This window comes from Ictidomys tridecemlineatus, chromosome 1, assembly GCF_052094955.1.
Source record: "Ictidomys tridecemlineatus isolate mIctTri1 chromosome 1, mIctTri1.hap1, whole genome shotgun sequence".
NCBI classification, from domain to species: Eukaryota; Metazoa; Chordata; class Mammalia; order Rodentia; family Sciuridae; genus Ictidomys; species Ictidomys tridecemlineatus.
In genome coordinates this window covers 31347435-31370073 of record NC_135477.1, presented here as the reverse complement: position 1 = coordinate 31370073, position 22639 = coordinate 31347435, and the positions used below count along the sequence as shown (strand labels likewise).

Here is a 22639-nt window from a genome sequence, read left to right as displayed (position 1 = left end):
TCCAAAGATACAACTAAGAGGCCACAAAAAGAAAACAAGCAGTATAGAAAGGCAAAAAAAAATAGTTTCAAAGTATGAAATATGATCTCCTTTATTTTATGAGGCCAGCATTACTTTGACAGAAATATGACAATGTAATTTTTATATGAAAAATTGGAGAATAATCTGTCAAAATATGAATACAAAAGAATGGGGAGTAATATTGGTCAAACTATATTGTTACATTGTGTGCATGCACAAATATGTAACAATAAATCCCATCAATATGTATAACAAGAGTGTACAGATAAAAAAATTGTGGGAAGAGAAAAAGTCTTTATCAAATTCTGGAAAATCAAATTCTGCTATGTGCATGTACTTACAACATGCATATTTCGTGGAGAAAGGACCAACATATATGACCATGAACACATGATCAATGGATATAGAGAATCCATTTGATAAAATTATACATTAGTGTTAAAAAATGATAAACTATAAGAAAAGAAAACCTTCTCTCATCTGATTAAGAATATCTGCCAAAATGTACATAAAACATCACATGAAATAGGGTATTGTGAAAACTTCAACTTCTGCTACAGTCAAAACAAACCTTAAAGTATGCTCAACAAACCACTTCTTTTCAATACTGTGCTGGAAATCCAAGCCAGTACAACAACCAGAAATTAAGGTCACTAAGAAACGGAAAATAATAGATAAAACAAATACTAACAAGATAGCAGGATAATGTGCTCAGAATTTCCAAATGAAACTAAACACTAATTATTATCAATGACTTAAAAAGTTAGTTAAAAAGAATTCTAGATATAAAATCATCAAATAGAACTGTAACAATATGTCCATGTGCCAAGAACAACAAATGGGAAAAGGCATTATTTAAATTGTACAGTTTATATTAGCTTTTAAAATATTAATTACTACTAAAAAACTTTCAAAAAATGTGTTACTTAATTAAAACCAAAACATTATTAGAACAAAATAAAGCCCAAATAAAGTAGAACATCTACAATATTCATGAAATAAAATACTGAACATGTGAAAATGTCAATTCTTTCCAAATTGGTCTGTAGACTTAATGATATGCTGAAAAATATCACAGGAGAGTGTTTTAGGAAATTAACAACCTGATTCTAAAATTTGTTTGGAAATGTAAATAGCTGAGAGTAGACAAAACAAACTTGAAGGAGCAGAAGAAATTGGGAGAGTTCTCCCTGATGGTTGTCAGGAACAGTTATGGAGCCTCATGACCTAGTCTGGTCTAGCACTGAGGCCATCAATGTGCTGCATGGGTGAGTTTTGTACTTCATTCGTCTTGTGTTGGCAAGGATTAGAACCATACTGCGAATTTGGGAACTTCAATATGAGAAAAAGAATCTTACCTTGGGAATGAAGTAGTTCCTGAATTTAATGTCACAGGTCACTGCATGGGGAAGATTGGTTGGAACGAGGTCAATGTATCTCTGGATTTCATGCAGGACAGCTTCTGTGTATGGCATATTGCTCTTGTCCTGCATGCAAGGACTGCGGTGTCTGCCAATCACATGGTCAATCTCTTCTTGTACTTTAGCTGATAAGGACCAATGGAAAAGAGAAAAATAGTATATTTCTTAAAATAACTCAGGGTTATGTGAAGCATTGTGTGTGTATCCAAAAGGTATTAGAGACATGACTTATATGCAACAAGTACTTTTGCACATGTAAAAGGATATCCATGATATAACCTATAACTATCCATATTAATTTATCCATATCTATCAACAAGTACTGATATATATGAATAAATATACATTAATATATAGGAGTCATACATTCATGACTCTTCTATAATCTAGGTATTAAAATATATCTATAAACTTACATTCTAGCATATATGATATCAGTATAAGCAGAAATGATAAAATGTTTCCAAATATCAAGTTATCACATAATTATTTAAATAATTATAAACAGTGCAGATAGAAAAAACAGGAATAAACATAAATTTTACAACAGATAATATATGACATTATAAAATTAAATTCTACTAATGAATCTATACTTATACATGTCTCTGTGTATGTGAGTGTGTGTGAGTGTGTGTGAGTGTGTGTGAGTGTGTGTGTGTGTATGAGTATGTTGTGTATGAGTGATTGAAACTTTTCAATCACTCATTCTTTAAATGTAGCCTTTTTGAATCATTTAGAAACTTCTTCTGAAATGTTCATTTTTCTAAATAATGATCTATTTTGTTCCTTGATTTATCCAATTTTAGACAATTTTTAATGAGTTCCTCATAAGAAACATTAAGATCCAAATCTACTCCATGCAAAATACATATCACAAATAAATATGCACACCCACATAGCTGACATACTTTCCCTCTCTATTCCTATATATTTTTGATTACAATTTTTGATTATATCAATATATTTTGTTACAACATTATGACTACATAACCAATTTTCACCTGTAAGGTAACTGTGTACGTTTCGTTCATTGCATATGTTTAACCTCTATTTGTTCAACATATACCAATTCCTAATTTTCAAGTTGTTTATCTTATATTGTATCCAAAGGTTGATGTTTCAAACTCCTAGTAATAATTAACGAAATGTTTGAACTTCAGATTCTTTCTTTAATTTTCCTTATCTTCAATTACACCTGCTTTAACTACTTAATATCGACAATTGGTTGTTTCCTAGGCCTGGTGTCCAGGACGTCTCTTAAACTCCCATTCTTATACATATGGTCTCCTAATTCCAGGAACCTGTGACTGCCTTGCCTCTGCCTTGACTTTGAATATTTGGATGGAGCTTATGCTGTACTGTGAAAGGGAAAAGAGGGGATAAATTTGTAGCAAAGATGGATCTAAAAACATCTTTCTTTTTGTTAATGTTTTGGTTTTGTTGTTGTTTTGGGATTGTTTGTTGATTGCTTGGTTGGTTTTGGTAGGGGTTTTTGTTTTTGTGTTTTGTGTTGTTTTGTTGGTTCTGGGGATTGACCCAGAGGCCCTCTATATTTAAGCCATACTCACAGCCCTTTGGTTTTGAGACAAGCTGGCCCAGGCTAGCCTTGAATTTGCCTCAATTTCCTGCTTCAACCTTCTAATAGGTGGGGTTATAATGGCTCTCACATTTTCTATTAACATGAAAAATAACAATTGTTCTTCAGAACTCAGATGTCTTGCTGATTCATAATTCTTTTTATAATATCTGGCTTATTCCTGAAAGTTCATGTGATTTTTAACATTACTTGGATGTTCTAAAATAAATTACAGGGCCTGTTAACTTCAGTTTCTCCAGAGAGTTAACCTCTCTTCCTATGAGAGGGAAACATTTAATTGTTCAAAGCTATTGTAAAGGGCACCTGAGCACAGAGCGGCTCCTATTTTGTGCCTCAATTTCCCCTAACTATTTTGACATTTGATGTTTCTAAATGCTGAAACTTATGGATAATTTTCAGTACAGAGATTGACTTTACCACACTAATATAACTTCTTCTTCTGACATATATGCTACAGCTTGATATTCTCTACTAAATAATGTTCCTTCCTTCTGTTCTCTATGTTTCAGAAATTTGTTGAGGGTTTGTTGGCTGTTTTCTCTCCTCCTCTTTCCCCACTTTAAAAAGGAGTATTTCTCATTTGTGGCTACTTTATAATAGTTTTGGTGGGGTCCTGAAACAGGAAAAGGTGGTGTTTGCTTTTAATCTACTATGCATTACTGGGACTCTTTAAAGGAACATTTCTAAATAGAGTTGTTCATAAAACATAAAATTAATGGAAACACATTTTGGGAATAATGAAATTCCCTTCGGCACATCTTCTAAGTAGCAACACTTAAAAAGAAAAGGTTAGTTTTCTAACCTTTTAGAGAACTTCTCAGACTCTAGTAATATCCCTGCCACCTCATTACATTTCTAAAGTTTCTATTTACACTCCAATGAAGAGTTTTGATTTTCCCTATCTAGCATTAAAGCATAAAATTTTCACAATAAGCAACAATTTCCACAGAAATCTTGCAAGAACACGCCTAATGTTCCAAGTGGCTTCTCCTTAGGAAGACCAACATGCAGTCTTAGGCCAACTCATGCTGGCTGTTGCATGCTGCAAATCACTTCCCAGAGGGATGCAGACATGACCAGAGCTCCACTGCCTTGCTACTGTCCATGCTGTCCTTCACTTCTCAGTCACTGTCCCTTAAGGTGCAATGTCCTCTTATTTTTATCCCTTCATTTAATATGGACAAATTATAACAGGGAGTACAGAATTTTTTTATATAAAGTGTCTTCCTCAAGACAAATAAGACAGAGGGGTGAGCTAGTGAGCAGTGTCTTGTCAAATTTCTGTTGTAAAATTCACCCTGCTCACCATGTGTAGTCATACCTGTGACCTCTGGGTGCTTCATCAGGAGCAGGAGTCCATATCTCAGAGTGGAGGTTGTGGTCTCTGTCCCAGCTGCATAAAGATCATTCACAATGTTGATTAAGGCTTCAGTGGTAAACTCAGTCTGCTGATTGCACTTTTCCTAGAAATAATTCATGCACTTATTTCACAATTAATTTAGTATTTAATTATAATAATTTCAAAATAAATTATATGGTTATAAAGTTAAGTCAACATAGCAACAAAAGAATACAATGTTATAAAAAGCTACTCTGTGTTATGGTAAACTATAGATTAATTGACCAAATCTCCATTTCTTGCCCTCTTAAACATTTTTACCTAAAGATTCTGTTCACCATCCTTTTTGTAACTAGGAAGGATATGCAACATATTTCTTATCAATAAAATACAAGAAAAAGTCTGTTGCTGCCACTTTTGTATCCTTCTTTATACTCAAAATATAGACACACAGTGTAGGTAAGACAAAAATTACTTTGAGATTGGAATATTTAATCATGAAGATAATAACTAGTATAAGTACAATGTTTTTGTCCATTTTCTCTTGCTATACCAGACTACCAGAACCTGAGTGAATAGTAAAGAATAGAGGTTTTAGAGGTTTACTTTTCCCCAGCACCTCTCATTGTTACATTGGAGAACAACTTTCAACATAAGTTTTGGAGGGAACAAACAACATGCAATCCATAATATGTGGTGAAGTAAATGGAAGGCACCTGAGTCTCTGATAATAGCATGGTATTGGTAAAAACACAGACATGAAGAACAATGATACTGAATAAGAGACACAGTGACAAATCCACATAGACACAGCCACCTGGTGGCTACTTGACACTGTTGCCAAAAACATGTTGAAGAAAAGAAATTATTTTTAACAAGCAATGCTGAGGAAACTGGATATCTATATGTAGAAGAATGAAACTTGATTAGTATCACTCACCCTCCATGAAAGTAAACTCAAAGAAGACCAATGATATAGGAATTAGACCAGAAACTCTGGAATGGCCAGAAGAAACCTAAGGTGAGAATTCTAACTTCCTGAATAAGATATCTAAAGCTCAAGGAAAAAAACCCCAAGAATCAATAAGTGGGATAGCATTAAATTAAAAAGCTGCTTCACAGCAAAGAAAACAGGAGCATGAATTGCCTTCAGAAGTGGAGAAAATCTTTTTTTTTTTTTTGGTATTCTTCTGAGAGGGGATTAACATCTAGAATATATAAATAATTTTTAAAAATCCTTAACATCAAACAGATGACCCAATCAGTAAATGGGCAAATAAACTAAACAGACATTTCTCAGAAGAAGGAATGTAAATGGCCAACAAATATACAAAAAAGAAAAATTTCAACCTCTCTTGTGATCAGGAAACTGCCAACCAAAGTCACACTGAAATTTTATCACACTCCACTTAGAATGTTAACCATCAAGAATACAAATAACAATAATTGCTTTGGAGGATCTCAAGGGAAAGGAGCATACATTTTCGGTCAGACTGAAAATTGGTACAACCACTTTGGAAAGCAGTGTGGAGATCTGCACAAAGCAGAAATGAAACCATCATATTCCTCAGCTCTTCTACCCTTTGATATTTACCCCAAAAAACTAAAGTAAGTATACTGTAGTGATGCATGCATACTGGTGTTGATAGCAGTACAATTCACGATTACAGGTTATAGAAACATCCTAGATGTCCCTCAGCAGACAAATGTATAAAGAAAATGTGATAAATATATACAATATTCATCTTGCCATAAAGAAGAATAAAATTGTGTCACTTGCTGGACAATGGATAAAAATGGAGAACATCATGTTAAAAAATAGCCAGACTCAGAAAGTCAAAAGTTCAACTTTTTTGCTTATATGTAGAGGGTAGAGAGAGAAAATAGAAGGTGAATGAATAGAGTACACGAAGAGGATCAGAGGGAAAAAAGAGGGGAGGGTATGGGAAAATTACTGGAGCACAGAATCTAACAAATTATGCTATGCCCAAAATATATACCAAATTAGATGGGAGAATTCCCCAGCATCCCCCAGTGGAGAGAGTTAAAGTAGAAAAACCATGACAGCTTACAAAATAATGTTTGAACTTCTTAAGTGTTAAATAACAAATCCCTGCAATTTATCTTTGTCTTCATATTGCACTATTTTTCCCATTTTCCCCTTTCTTCACTTTACATTTTTTTGCTGGTTCTTGGTACAATTGCTTGTAGATTAACAAAGACCAATTAGCTCCTTGGGCTATACTATTCACTTGGTTGGTGAGTACCCATACTGTGACTTAGTCTGGACAGAGAGGGGACACTAAACCAGAATGGGGTAAAACAATCTTCCTCTCAGAAGGTTCTGCAATTGAAACTCCAGGGGGGAAAGGCCTCTATTTCAAAAACCTGAGCAAGAAAAATAAATTTTCAATAAAACAACATATTACACCAACTGCTTGATACTGATTTCGAGGGTCTGCTCAAATTTTGTGTTTTGTCAGAATTATCTCTAATTTTATCAATTAATTGGATCCTCTCTTAGTATATCATTTCTTCTCTCTGATATCCTTTCCTTTCCCATATCATATCCTTTATATTCACCTCATTTTAACTTGTGTGTCCATTCTTTCCAACATCCTCTTTTTTCCTTTTTAATTCTAGTTTATTTTTAACTTGTCCAACTTTCCAATGAAATCTAATATACCACTATTAACACTGAATTTTCTCAGCCCATTATAAAACAGTACTCATTAGTCAATAGAGTTTTAATGATCAGTAAAAAATAACTTCTGTAAACATTAGGTTGCTGTATGGTTTGCTCTTAAATTACCATTGTATGAGTGACTACTTTCTCCTTTCAAAGGGATACCATTGATACGAATGATTGAATTACTATTTTAAAATTCTAATTGGATATGGAGTCAAGGGCTTATTCCTGAGACATAACTACTTACAAAGGACCCTCACATAAAACAGGAAGAGGAAACCATCTCAACAGATGACCAAAACAGGACCCCAGATAACATGAGCAAAAGGGACAACAGGATATCTACAAAAAATATGTAACTTACCAATAACTGAATTCACAGATTTAGATGCAGATGAGGTATCAGAGAATTAAAAACTTTAATGATTAAAATGATCAATGAACTAAAAGCATGCCTAGGAAATTAAAGAGGATAGAAAATATCAGAAGTGGAAGAGCATTTCTAGATAAGCAGAAATTATAGATAGCTGGATGAAGTAGGTCACTATAGGCGCAACTTTAGGTTTATATTTTGTCCATAGTGAGTGGAGCTGTCCTTCTGCTTCCTGGTTGCCGTGACCTGAACTGCTTTCCCCCACCATGCCTTTCTGTCATGATGTTTTGCCTCATCTTGGGTCCAGAGCTGTGGAGTCGGCCAACCAAAGACTGAACCTCTGAAACCATGAGCCAAAATAAATGTTTCCTTTTCTATGTTGTTCTTGTCAGATCTGGAGTCACAAAAAAAAAAAAAGTTGACTAAAAGAGAAATTGGTATTGGAAATGGGGCCATTGATATGACTAACTTTTCCATGTGGCTCAGAAGTCTTTGGAATTGGTTTGATGGGGGAGAAATCTGAAATTTAGAGATGCAAGTTACTAATCCCTCAGAATGTTGTAAGTGGAGCTTAATGGGTGATTCTGGTGAGAACCCAAAGACCAGATTGTAGATAGGACTTTGGAGAGTTAAATGGGGCTAATCAGGTTTCAAAGGATGGGACTCTTGGAAATTGAACTGGAGGACATTTATATTATGTTCCAGCAAAGAAATGGTCTACATTTTGCCAATGTCCTGAGATTTTCAGTGAGGCTGAATTTAATAGTGCTAAACTATTAATCAGGCAGAAGAAATTTCAAGGCTGCACAGCATTCAGGCTGTGTCATGGATCTTGATAGTGACTTTTAGCCAAGTGTACTATGATAATCAGAAGCAGAAAGAAAAGAAGAAAGATTTGCAAAATTGTAGTTTGGCCAAAAAGTCCAAGTAGAACTGGGGCTACAGAATTTGTGGTTGTTAAAAAGATTATAGCCAGTAAAGGGATGCTAAGTACTTTAAAAATGGACAATAGGAAACATGGCTTGAGAGCCTTTCAGGAATTGGGAAAATCACATCTACCTCAGGGTTAAGGGTATAAAAGTAAAAATTTCTTTGAGCAGAGACCATGGGAATACCCTACTTGCACAAGGAGCTAGGAAGATATTTCAATGTGCAGAATAATGCAGTCAGAGAGACTGCTGTATCCATTGTCCCTTGAGCCTTGTTTGCTGCAAATCTTGGTGTCAACCATGTAGTGTTGGTACTGCATTAATGCAAGATTCTGGAATTAGGGAGTCATGAAGGATTCCACCAAGATTTCAAAGGAAGATCTGGGAGGACAGGAAAAGTGGAGCAGAGTCAGATTCCTGTGCAAACAGCCCCTTAAAAGGCAATTTATGATCATAAATTAACTAAACACACACTTCTCAAAAGAAATACAAATGGTCAAGTATATAAAAAAAATCAGCATTTTAGCAATTAAGGAAATTCAAACTGAAATGACACTGAGATTTAATCTCCAATTAGATTGTGTGTCATCAAGAACACAAAAAAAAATGGGGCTGGGGATGTGGCTCAAGTGATAGCACGCTCACCTGGCATGCGTGAGGCCCAGGTTCGATCCTCAGCACCACATACAAACAAAGATGTTGTGTCCTCCGAAAACTAAAAAAATAAATAAATATTAAAAAATTCTCTTTCTCTCTCTCTCTCTCTCTCTCTCTCTCTCTCTCTCTCTCTCTCTCTCTCTCTCTCTTAAAAAAAGAACACAAAAAATAATAAATGCCAGAGATGATGCAAAGGAAAAAGTAAGACACTTTTATACTGTTGGTGGGATTGTAAATTGGCTCAACCACTATGGAAATCATTATGAAGTTTCCTCAAATACTAGGACTGGAACCACCACATTACCCAGCTATACCACTCCTCAATAATAATTCTAAGGAATTAAATAAGAAAAGGAAAGTTGGGGGAAATCCCATGAAAATCAATGGGAAATCAGTGGAGCAGAAGAAAGGGAACAGGGGAAGTAAGGAGGTGAGAGAAGATAGAAATACTAGAAAATGATTTTGATTGAATGACATTGTGATATTGTGTGCATGTATAAATATGTAACAACAAATCCTACCACTATGTACAACTGTAATCCAGCAATAAAAATAAATGGAAAAAAGAAACATTAAGAAATGTGAAAAAATGTGAAGAAAAAAGAACAATTTTACATCATTGTTAGGACTGTTGATTAGTTTAATCAGCATGAAAATCACTATGAAATATCTCCAAGAGAGTAGTAATGGAAACACAAAATGTCTAATCTATCCCACTCCTTGATATTTATCCCAAAGAATTAAAGTCACATCTTTAGCAATGCAATGCCTACACATTTATAGCAGTACAGTTCACAATGCCAAAGTTATGAAACCTACATATGTATCCATCAACAGATGGATGGATAAAGATCATGTGGTATGTATACACAATAAAGTTCCACTCAATCTTAGAGAATGAAATGTCATTTTCAAGGAAATAGATGGAACTGGAGAACATAGTGCTAAGTGAGATAAACCAGACTCATAAAGTCAAGGGTCATGTGTTTTCTCTCATATGCAGCAGTTAGAGAGAAATAAAAAAAAAAATAAAGGGACATTGTCACAATGGAAAAAAGAGAAGGACACTAGAGAAAGGGAATGGGGGAAAGGAGAAGAGGGAGGAAATGGGAAGTATATGGGAAAGAAACTGACAAATTTGTGCTATGTGCATGTATGATATATCACAATATATCCTACTCTTATGGATAATTCTAATGTATTAATAAAAACCTTTAAAAAAAGACGACAGTACAGAAGTAACAACTCAAAGATGGTAGACTAATAACTTCCATGTATAGCCCTGAAACAACTGACCTGGTATGAACTGTCTGAAGCAACTGTTTTGGAACTCTGGAATCTAAGTGATAATACAGAATCCAGGGAAATATTTGATTAAGAAAAGTTCTCATAAATCTCAGTCATGAACCAGCTACTCTTCCCCATAGAGCAGCATCCACGGCAGGCAGCTGTGAGGATACTGGTCTGCATTCCTGTTGCATCTGGTTGATTTTAGAATGGGCAACATGGATCCTGTCCTATAAAATCCACCTTTATATGTTTTGGTCATTTGATCTGAATAACTGAGGAGCCATTACACAGTCTGGCCATTGTAGAGTTTCCCATTCTCTTATACACTGTGTACAAATAATCATTTTAATTTGCATTTTGTGACTCCAAATTTATATTGTGTAGCTTGTCTATAATTATTTCCTTATCACCTGAGGTGTGAATTTTGTCTTTCATCAGGTAGATTATTAATATCTATGGAACAGTATTTATGTATTCTAGCTATTTAACTATTCAATTTTAATTTTTCTATAATAATTCATGTATATCTATAAAGATGAGATGTGCTTAAAGTGCTTGTCAAGAATGTCTTGCCTGACCACTGAACTAGCCCTAGCAACCACAAATTAATCAATGAACAAAATGTAGAAGCAATCAGATAACTGAGCTGTTGTTCACAGTGTACCTCTTCCATTTTAATCAGGAAGCAGTCGATTAAGTCCCGAGGATTGTTCATATCTAGGGATTCTTGGTGTTCCTTTATTTTCTTCAAAAAATGCTGTTTTACATCAGAAGAATTCTTGAGAAATGTTTTATGACTCCCTGGGAAATAATCAATGAGAGCAGGAAAATTGTTGCAGACCTACAAAATAAAAACCTTTATTTATTAGAAACAGATAAGAAAAACGGGAATATTATGCCTAGCCCATCTTAGAAAATATAACTTTAAAGTTTTTTTAAAAAAATTGGTTTCCACCTTGAGGGAGAAGTTTTCACTGTATGTGTATAATAATCCCCTAGCTTATAGAAAGATTACAAGGAGAGAAATATGACCAGAGGATCAGAAATGATAACCCTTTCCTATATTCATCCATCATCTTTAAGGATAAAAATTTATATAAATGTTCTCCATTTTCAATCTAATTTTTCTCTACAATCTGGAAATATAGCTTGGTGTGAATTACCATGACTGATACTTTGTAGTTGAGAACAGAGTTTAGGGGAATTTGGGTAACCAGAGAAAGAGTACAATGCTTGGTAATTATGAATGATGCTCAGTAGAGTAGAGGGAAGAGAACAGGGAGAGGGAGGAGAAGAGGGTCAGGGGAAGTGGTGGGGACTGAATTAGAACATATCATATTCCATGCTTTTATAATTATGTGAAAATGAATTTTATTGTTAAATATAATTAAAAAGAACTAATGCAAGTTAAAAAAAATTAAAAAGCACAATGCTGTTCTCTGATTTTTCTTATATGAAGCACCTCAGAAATAGAGTAAATACTAAAGAATAGTGAAGGTTTCGAAAATACTGTGAAATACATTTGGGCATGAAGTAACTATGCACAAGATCTCACAATCGACTTATGAAGAATGCAGAACCTGCCAACTAAGCATAAGGCAAAAGTATCTATTGAGGATGGTACACACTGAAATATCATCATTTTATTAGACTAACTCTATTACCTTGTCAGGTCAGATGCCATCTGAAATGTTGTTATGGTTTAGATGAGAGGTGTTCCCCATGAGCTCATGTGTGAGAAAATACAAGGGGGTTTAGAAATGAAATAGTTGAGAAATGAGAGCCTTAATTGAACCAGGGCATTAATCCACTTGTGGTGATTAAGGTGGTGGTAACTCTTGATAATTGTCATTCTGACTGAAGTAAGATGAAATATCAGTGTAGTTTTAATTTGCATTTCATAGAGATGTTGAACATGTTTTCATATATTTGTTGAACATTCATTTTTCTTCCTTGGAATAGTGTCTGTTTAGTTCCTTTGCCCACTTATTTATTGGCTTATTTGGTATTTTGGTGTTGTTTTTTGAGTTCTTTGTATATCCTGGAATTAATGTTCTGTCTGAGGTGAAGGTGGCAAAGATTTTCTCCCATTCTGTAGGGACTCTCTCTGCATTTTTGATTGTTTGCTGTGAAGAAGTTTTTAGTTTGATACCATTCCATTTATTTTTTTTTTTTTTTGAGGAAAACTACCCCATTCACAATATCCTCCAAAAAAATAAAATACTTGGGAATCAACCTAACAAAAGAGGTGAAAGATTTATACAATGAAAACTACAGAACCCTAAAAAGAGAAGTAGAAGAAGATCTTAGAAGATGGAAAAATATACCCTGTTCATGGATAGGCAGAACTAACATTATCAAAATGGCGATATTACCAAAAGTTCTCTATAGGTTTAATGCAATGCCAATCAAAATCCCAATGGCATTTCTTGTAGAAATAGATAAAGCAATCATGAAATTCATATGGAAAAATAAAAGACCCAGAATAGCAAAAGCAATTTTAAGCAGGAAGTGTGAATCAGGCGGTATAGCGATACCAGATTTCAAACTATATTACAGAGCAATAGTGACAAAAACAGCATGGTACTGGTACCAAAACAGGCGAGTGGACCAATGGTATAGAATAGAGGACACAGAGACTAATCCACAAAGTTACAACTATCTTATATTTGATAAAGGGGCTAAAAGCATGCAATGGAGGAAGGATAGCATCTTCAACAAATGGTGTTGGGAAAACTGGAAATCCATATGCAACAAAATGAAACTGAATCCCTTCCTCTCGCCATGCACAAAAGTTAACTCTAAATGGATCAAGGAGCTTGATATCAAATCAGAGACTCTGCGTCTGATAGAAGAAAAAGTTGGCTCCGATCTACATATTGTGGGGTCGGGCTCCAAATTCCTTAATAGAACACCCATAGCACAAGAGTTAATAACAAGAATCAACAAATGGGACTTACTTAAACTAAAAAGTTTTTTCTCAGCAAGAGAAACAATAAGAGAGGTAAATAGGGAACCTACATCCTGGGAACAAATTTTTACTCCTCACACTTCAGATAGAGCCCTAATATCCAGAGTATACAAAGAACTCAAAAAATTAGACAATAAGATAACAAATAACCCAATCAACAAATGGGCCAAGGATCTGAACAGACACTTCTCAGAGGAGGACATACAATCAATCAACAAGTACATGAAAAAATGCTCACCATCTCTAGCAGTCAGAGAAATGCAAATCAAAACCACCCTAAGATACCATCTCACTCCAGTAAGATTGGCAGCCACTATGAAGTCAAACAACAACAAATGCTGGCGAGGATGTGGAGAAAAGGGTACTCTTGTACATTGCTGGTGGGACTGCAAATTGGTGCGGCCAATTTGGAAAGCAGTTTGGAGATTCCTGGGAAAGCTGGGAATGGAACCACCATTTGACCCTGCTATTGCCCTTCTCGGACTATTCCCTGAAGACCTTAAAAGAGCACGCTACAGGGATGCTGCCATATCGATGTTCATAGCAGCACAATTCACAATAGCTAGACTGTGGAACCAACCCAGATGCCCTTCAATAGATGAATGGATAAAAAAAAATGTGGCATCTTTCCATTTATTGATTCTTGATTTTACATCCGGTGCTTTAGGAGTTTGTTGAAGAAGGCGGTTCATAAGCTAATATTATAGAGTTGGGCCTACTTTTTCTTGTAATAGGTGCAGGGCTCTGGTTTAATGCTTAGGTCCTTGATCCACTTTGAGTTTGGTTTTGTGCAGGGTGAGAGATAAGAGTTCAATTTAATTCTGTCACATATGGATTTCCAATTTCCCCAGCACCATTTGTTAAAAAGGCTATATTTTCTCCAACATATGTTTTGGATCCTTTGTCAAGAATCAGATAACTGTATTTGTGCCAAGCAAAGTGATGAAATTTCTAAGTGGTGATTGGAGTGCAGACCTTGTGAATGATAAGTTCTCCACAGGGGACTAGATGTCCACTGAGTGACAAGATTGTAGTCATTTGTACTCCATTGTAGTCACCAAAGTACTTTATAAATATTAGGCTTTATGGGATATTAGGAAAAGCACTGGCCAGAAAGCCAATAGGTTTGCATGTCATCTCTACATGTGCAAATTCAGTTTCCTGTGCATAAAGTGAAGGACTCAGTCATATTTTCCTGATGCTCACTACATGACACCAAACTCTGGGTTAGACTGTGGTGTCTAGATTCCCTTCACTGCTTGGACCACTAGAAGTTTTGACTTGTCAAAGTAAAGAACATAAATGTTTTCTCAGGAAGAAGGGGTAGGATATTGTCTCACCTGGATCCATGGGGAGCTCAGAATCTGCACATTTTCATTTATTTTCCTCATTAAGTTTAGAAAATCCTTATCTTTATAATCAAAACGATTATGGAAGACAATGGAGCATATCACATTGCAGGGAGCACAGCCCAGGAGAAAGGTAGGATCACAGGGTGAGGCTAAAGAAGTGAAAACATTAAAAATTATCATTAAAAAATAAAAAATGTATTTCTCTTTGAGATAACAGGGAAAGGTAATTGTAGAAACTCTAAACAATATCTATCTAGAAGATCCCTTGACATGAAAATATTCAGCATGCTAAAAAATTATCACTTTTACTTTAGTCTCAAATTGACTTTTACCTTCTAGCCAGTTTAATAATGGTTAGGAAATGCTCCATTCAAATCTACCATGTTTTTAAGCCATTCTAACCCAAAGTTACACTTATTTGGAAAACATTTTAAAAGATCACTTTAAAAACCTCTATTAATTCAATTTCAGTGTAGAATCATATTTGTCATTATACCTGTGCATAATTAGGAATTATATAGAAAGCAAAAGAAATTAGGGATGATCATTGTAAATATATATATTTTTCTTTACCTCTCTCTCTCTCTCTCTCTCTCTCTCTCTCTCTCTCTCTCTCTCTCTCCACACACACACACACACACACACACAGACACACACACACACAGTCTTTACCTGTGCTGGTTTTAAATATGAATCTTTCATATAGATGGTAACCACTGAAAGACCCATGTAAAAAACCAGCATAAAGACCAAATAGAGAGAATCTATGTACAAATTTGTATATTTGTGGAACAGATGAATAAAAGCAGAATACATTCAAGTTTTATGAGGAAAAAGGCAAACATACATAAATAATGACATGCATTTATAAACATAAAAGTGACAAATTTTTATTTCAAAGTAAATTTGAGGTAACACAGAGGTTAAGTTCATAAACAGAATTTGAGAGAGACGGAAAGAAAAATTGAGAGGGAAGTTTTTCCATCTTAGGAAATAGAGCCTGTCATCTTCAATTGTCTCAAAATATAATCTATTTGGCCATCCTGCCCCTTGTGACCTTCTTGATAATTTCTCTGAATCATATACTCACCAGTAGAACAATATAGTTTGGCTAATTTTAATGCTGGCCATCGTTTTACTCAATCCTGTCATTTTACAGGTGAAGAAACTAAAGTAGTAAAAATTTAAAAATTAAAGTAGGAAAATGTTCTTTTTTGGGGGGACTCTCTAAAAAGGAAATTACGAATAGGTGAACAATAATTTTTATTTTTTTAAGTATCCAATATCAAAACTACAGATTTAAAGTTTACTTGATTAAAAAATATTAACCAAGGAAGTGAAAAACCTCTACAATGGATATTACAAAAAGAAATTGAAGAAAACAGAGAGAGAGAGAGAGAGAGAGAGAGAGAGAGAGAGAATCTCCCATGTTCAGAAATTGAAGATTTAACATAATTAAAAGGATCATTCTATCTAAATCAATTTTCAGGCTCAATTCAATTCCCATAATAATACCAAAGAAGTTCTTTACAGAACCAGAAGAAACCATCCTAAAATTCACGTGGAAGCACAAAAGAATCCAAACAGTCAAGACAATCTTGAGCAAAGGAGCAAAGCTGGAGGCAGGACAATGCCTTGCTTTAAGGCCCACTAAAGAACCACCATAAGCAAAACAGCTTGGCACTGGCATTAAAATAGGCAAATAGAACAATGGAAAAGAAAGGATATCCCCAGGGGGTGAAAAACACATGCATCTATACTCAACTGATTCTCAACAAAGTTACCAAAACTTATATAAATGTAGCATGCAGAAAATTGCAACTTGACCCTTATCACTCACCTGTACAAAATTAACCAAAATGGTTCAGAGACCTTACTGTAAGACCTGAACCGCAAAATAAACTAGGGGAAAACACCTCAACATGGATTCAAGTGATTTTTTTTACATGATCCTATAAGCAAAATAGGCAAATAGATCACATGAAACTAAAAAGCTCTTAAACAACAGTCAATAGACAAAAAAGACATGCTCATATGGGAGATAATATTTGCCAAATATTCATCTAACAAAGGATTAAATTGACAATATATAAGGAAATAAAAAGTTAACAAACTCCAAGTAATATACTTAAAAATGGGCAAATAATCTTAATATGCAACTGACCAATAAATACATTTTAAAAATGCTCAATATTATTAGCCATCCGGAAAATGCAAGTCAAAACTAACAAGAGATATTATTTTACCCTTGTTAGAATGGCTATCATCCAAACACAAAAAGAAAAATAAGAAACACAAATTACCACCACCACAACACCAAATAACAAATATTGGAGAGGTATGTAGAAAAAGGGCACATTATATTGTTGATGGGAATGTACATTAGGATAACCATTATTTTTAAAAAAAAACAGTATGGAGTTTCCTCAAACATAAACAGATCTTCCATATGATCCAAGTTCTGGTACATGGATGAAAGAAATGAAATCAACATACAACAGAGATTCCTGCATGTTCAGGAAAATTACGACACTCTAAAAACTAAGATTATATTATAATGTTTATATCAACAGATGAGTGAAAAACATGGTCTATTACATATACACAATGTATTTGTATTCAGTCATAAAGAAGAAAGAAATCTTGTCATTTGCAGCAAAGAGGAGAGAACTGGGGGACCTTATGGTAAGAGATCAGAAACAGAAAGCCAAGTATTGCATGGTCTCCCTCATGTGGGGAAGCTAAAATGAATGTGAACCTGAAGGTACAAGAGTGATTCCTGGAGATGAGGAAGTTTATATGCTGGTGGTGAGAAGGATAGAGAGGTGGAGAGGATGGATTTTAAATGGTATATGCTGCATTCATATGTAAGAAAATCATAATGACCCTTCTTAATATGGACTGATTACATGTCAATAAAAATACAATAGAATAATTTAAAAACCAAATAAAAAAATGATACAAAGATAGCACAGAGCATTGGGCACGAGCAAAACTTTCAAGTTATATAGCTTTCAAGTTATGTATTCCTCTGACAGATGAGGTAAATGTTCCAGTGTTCTAAGCTTTCAGAACAAAGGTTTCTTTTAGCTATGGAGTTAGAAGGTACTTAGGGAAGACTGGCAATTTCTTTTCTATATCACTCACTGTTAAAGTATGATTTTAAGTCTTTCTTTTTTTTTTTAATTTGGAAGACAAATTTGACAACAGAGCAATCTGAATTCAAGCTGAAAATCAGAGATAATGTGAAAAACACTTTCATGGGTCAATAGAAAAGACACAGAGAGGTAAGTATTTAGCATAATCATGATTATTGAGACTTTTCAGGAGATATACAAATAATGTAAAACCAGAGATTAGTAAAATTACTAGATACTGGCCTTGGAAGACATCATGGATGAAGTCAGAAAGCAAAAAAAAACTGTGATATAATGAATCACTCACACTTGGTTTTCCTCAACTCCTCCACAAGGCAGCGGGCTTCCTCTTGAACTCGGTCTTCAATGCTCCTCTTCCCCATCCCAAAATTCCTCAGAGTCATGACTGAGAAGCGCCTCATCACTTTCCATCTGCTTCCAGTAGTTAAAATGATTCCTAAATGAGGGAGAGCAGAATCTAGGAGGATATTCCAGGCAAGTTAGAGGAAGTTGATAAGTGGAACCCACAGAAATGGTCACGCTTAACCTGGCTTTCTCTTTTATATTTTCCTCCTCCCCATGACCGTTGTTCAGCCACCTCACATGCATGCACACTTACCAAGTCCTTTAGAAGCTCTATCACCCACAGGGAAACTGCCTCTTCCAGAAAATACTTCCCCATGATCAATCAGGGCTTCCTTTACAGCTTCATAGCCATGCAACACCACAATGGGCCTCATACCCAAATACACAGTGAACACAGGGCCATAGGCTTTTGACAACTGGAAATGGGAAAGAAAAATGCAAAAATTAGCTGAAGAAGATCAGCATTCGATCTACATGTTCAGAATGATTCAGACTGTTATTCAAATTAGTCTCATTATATTAATTATATATTACAGTGCCATAAGAATCTTCAAATATTTCCAAATTGTACTCACAAATGTGATGGCAATCATAGTTATCACTTAAGGATGGTCTACTATGTGCCATACCCACTCAAGCAATTGATGTCTACACAATAATTAATCCTCACATCAATGCATCTAGAGGACTTATTTGTCCTGTTTTACATGCAAAGGACTTGAAGTCAGAGAGTTACAAACTCATTTGTAGAATATCATTTTTAATAAACAGAAGACTCAAATTTGAATCTCTAGTTTTCAACTTCTGATGTTTAACAATTTATCAGTCCCCAGGGCTTATCCACCTTTATACCAACACTTGTCTGTTTTCTTCTGGGTCACTCTCGGGACTTGTGTCATAGAGATTTTGACTCAGTAAGCCCACAATGAGTACTGGCAGTCTATATTTTAAAACCCCAGATGATCTTAAGACTTATAGGTTGAGACCACAGCTATCACTATCACAGCAAAAGAGTGAATACTAGGGAGGCAACATCAGGCCATGCAGCATCTCATACAAGAACAATTTCTCTCACTTGGCAATTCATAGGGTACAGAAAGAAGCTTTGTGAAAAACCCACAAGGATTCTGTTACCATCCAGTAGATTCTGAATGATCAATTCTTTCCCTCACTCTCTTATTCTAGTTCTCAGCCCATAGTTGTTTTTTTAAAAAACTTTTTAAATTAACAGCTTTATTGAGGTACCATTAATACATACATACATATATATATGTATGTATGTATTAATGGTTCTCTACCAGAACAACTGTAGAGGAGAAAAAGGGCTCAGGATTTCAGAGGTCTTAGCCCATAGAAGGCCCACACATTCCTTGGGGCTGAAGGTGAGGGAGAACATCATGGTGGAAGAGTGTGGCCGAGGGAAACAACTCATATGGTGATCAGGAAGCAGAGAAAGAGAGAGAGAAAAAGAGAGGCAAAGAGAGAGAGAGAGAGAGAGAGAGAGAGAGAGAGAGAGAGAGAGAGAGAGAGCGCTCGCAAGAGAGAGAGAGAATTTCCACTTGCCAGATACAAATATATACCCCATATTCATGCTCCCAATGCACCTCTTTCTCCAGCCTAACCCACCTGCCTCCAGCTACCACTCAGTTAATCCCATCAGGGAGTAAATCATTGATTGCCTTAAAGTTATAACCCAATAATTTCTTTTACAATCCTTCTTGCATTGTCTCACATGTGAGCTTTTGGGGGATGCTTCACATCCAAACCATAATGTTGTAATTCTGAATTGCATTTTCCTGATGATAAGTAATGTGAGCTTCTTTTCATATCCTCTTGGAAATTTGCATGCTTTTTGAAAAAAATATCTATTCATATTCTTCATCCACTTTTTATTAATTGATTTTAGTTCTAAATAATACTGAAGCTCCTTTCTTTTAATTTAAGTATGCTTATTTTGATGTTATTCTGCAAGCATGGAATATAATGTATTCTAATTCAGTCCCCATTGCTTCTCCTTTCCCTCCTTTCTCCCTACTCCTTTTCCCTTTTCTCTACTCTACTGATGTTTCTTCTATTATTTTTAGTGTTTTTTTTTAATTAGAGCCTTGTGAATACACACAAAGGTAGATTCATTGTAATACATTCATATATGTACATAGCAATTTTTGTCAGATTCATTGCATAGTTCTTCAACTTTGCCATACTTCCTCTCTACTCAAACCCTTTTTTCTACTCCATTAATTTCTTCTATTTTTGTGGAATCTACCCTTCTAACTTTTGCCCATTATTTTGGTCTAGCTTCCATATATCAAAGAAAACATTCAATCCTTTGCTTTGTGGATCTGGCCTATTTCATTTAGCATGATGGTCTCCAGTTTTATCTATTTTCCTCTTTGCCCATATTTAATAAGGTTATTTGAAAAGTTGTTTAGTTTAATTTTGTCTGATTTTGATTTTTAGTTCCTTCTACATTTTGGATACTATATTTTTCCTTCTATAGGGTCTTTTCTATTTGTACATTGTTTCATTTGGTATGCATAATTATTTTTAGCATGATTTAACCTCACTTTTGTATTTTTTTTTCACATGTATATACTAACCCACAACAAGGAAGACTAGGGAGGGGAGGAATAGAAGTTCACTGGATTAGACAAAGGGGAATGAAGTGCAGGGAGAGTGGATGGGATTAGAAAAGGCGGTAGGATGAAGCAGACATAATTTTCCTTTGCTCATAAATGAATATGCAACCACTGTAACTCCACATTATGTACAACTTGAAGAATGGGATTCTAGATGGAATACATGTATGTATAATAAGTCAAAATACGCACTACTGTCATGTCAAAAGGCATTCTACTGTCATGTGTAACTAATTAAACAAATTAAATTTTTTTCAAATATCATTTCACTGTAATTTATTTTTACTTTTTTCCATTGTGTGAGAATTGTGTTTGGGGGTGTGTATGGGCATGTGTGCTCTCATAGTATGAGTAGGTTTAATATATGTAAACACATAATTTTGATCTCACTTTAACTGCTTTTTTTCTGTACCTGTTTATTATTTAGCTTTGGTTTCACAGAGGAGGGATGTATTCATATATAGGTTTGAATTGTTTTGATTTTATATTTACTTATTTGCTATACCTTGGTTTTTGTCCTTTTTATTGCCCCTTCTTCACTCTCTTCTCCTAATAATACTCAAATTTTCCTGTTCCTTCTTCTTCTTTTTTAATTTGTAGACTACTTACGGTTAATTCTTTATTTCTCCCTCTTTATAGTCAACATTTGTGGTCTATATACTGTCTCTCCAGGCTTCACTTTTTAAAACATTTCAAACTTTCTTCTTTCTAACCTATTTTATCTTCACATAAGAAACTGTAATTTCACTAAAAAATAAAATTATATCCTTTATGCAATTTGTACCTCATTCATGTTGTTATGACTATTAACACAGCTGGTAATTTACTAGACCCCTGCTGTCTAATGACTGATCTTGCTCACAGTTTGTATTGTTGATCCCACCATTCCTCTGTAGGTGGCAATTAGTGTTACAGACGTCAAAATAAATACTGAACATTTGTCTTAAGGCTATACATCTATTGGTAACAATAGTGCTATTTCTTGCTCAGCACTTCCTCTAAGGGCAGTTGGAGAGTGAGTGAGTCACTTCAGGTTCACAGAGTAGATATCCTGCTCCCAAGCAATACTCACAACTCAGCCCAGTAACAAAGAATCTCACCCCACCCATGTTCTAGCCAACCTCAGCATCAACATTACTTCAACACATAGAATTGAGGAGAAAAAAACATCAAAACCAACAACCAGGCCCCAAGGAAGATCAACCACAGAGGTACCTCAGGTCATACCCATGAACGTACTCATATATCCAAAACACAGAGAAGTGCCTTCCCAAAATGTAGCTACACACTAAAAGGACATAGGTTTTAAATGGAAAACGAATCCATCTCAAGTGAAGTAAAAGTACAGGACCTCTGAAAACTTGAAAAAATAGACAAACAAGTCTTCCTCCTTAATTTACAATGCCCCAGCAAAAAATCCCACTGATATGAAAGAGCATAAAATTCCAGAGAAAAATGATAGAAAACTGATTATAAAAATTTTCAATAAACTATAGGAAGTCCTAAGGAAAGAATTAGGAGAGAAAACTCAGTTGAAAGAGCATTTCAATAAAGTCATAGACACATAAAAAACAATCTAGTCAGAATTGGAGATGAAAGACATAAACAAATAAAAATTCACTCAAAACCATAAGGATTATGGAGATTAGATTATGCAGCAAATAGAAAATCACAGTAATTGATTATGAAACAGGGAAATGTATTCCAGACTTTTGCCATTTTAATATTGCCATTAAATATTAAATGTAAATGGTTCTTTTATCCCCAATGTATTGTTTCATTACGTCTAACAATGAAAACTATAAAAAGCAATGGAAACATCATAATCAACAGAGAGTATTTGTCTTGCAATATT

General features: G+C 34.8%; 1 protein-coding gene across 4 annotated transcripts in view; it reads right to left on the bottom strand.

Moving 5' to 3' along the window:
* Positions 1–22639, bottom strand: part of LOC101963736 (cytochrome P450 2C18) — a 43808-nt gene that overhangs the window by 10189 nt on the left and 10980 nt on the right. For 3 of the 4 annotated variants that reach the window (XM_078037393.1, XM_078037439.1, XM_078037312.1), the window contains exons 2-7: positions 18399–18561; positions 18087–18236; positions 14631–14791; positions 10984–11160; positions 4364–4505; positions 1380–1567 (exon numbers count right to left, since the gene is read on the bottom strand). In XM_078037393.1, the coding sequence (XP_077893519.1) occupies positions 1380–1567; positions 4364–4505; positions 10984–11160; positions 14631–14791; positions 18087–18236; positions 18399–18561 (981 nt within the window). Of the gene's footprint in view, positions 1–1379; positions 1568–4363; positions 4506–9017; positions 9088–10983; positions 11161–14630; positions 14792–18086; positions 18237–18398; positions 18562–22639 lie in introns of all 4 variants that reach the window. The other variant, XM_078037344.1, reaches the window with a different exon arrangement.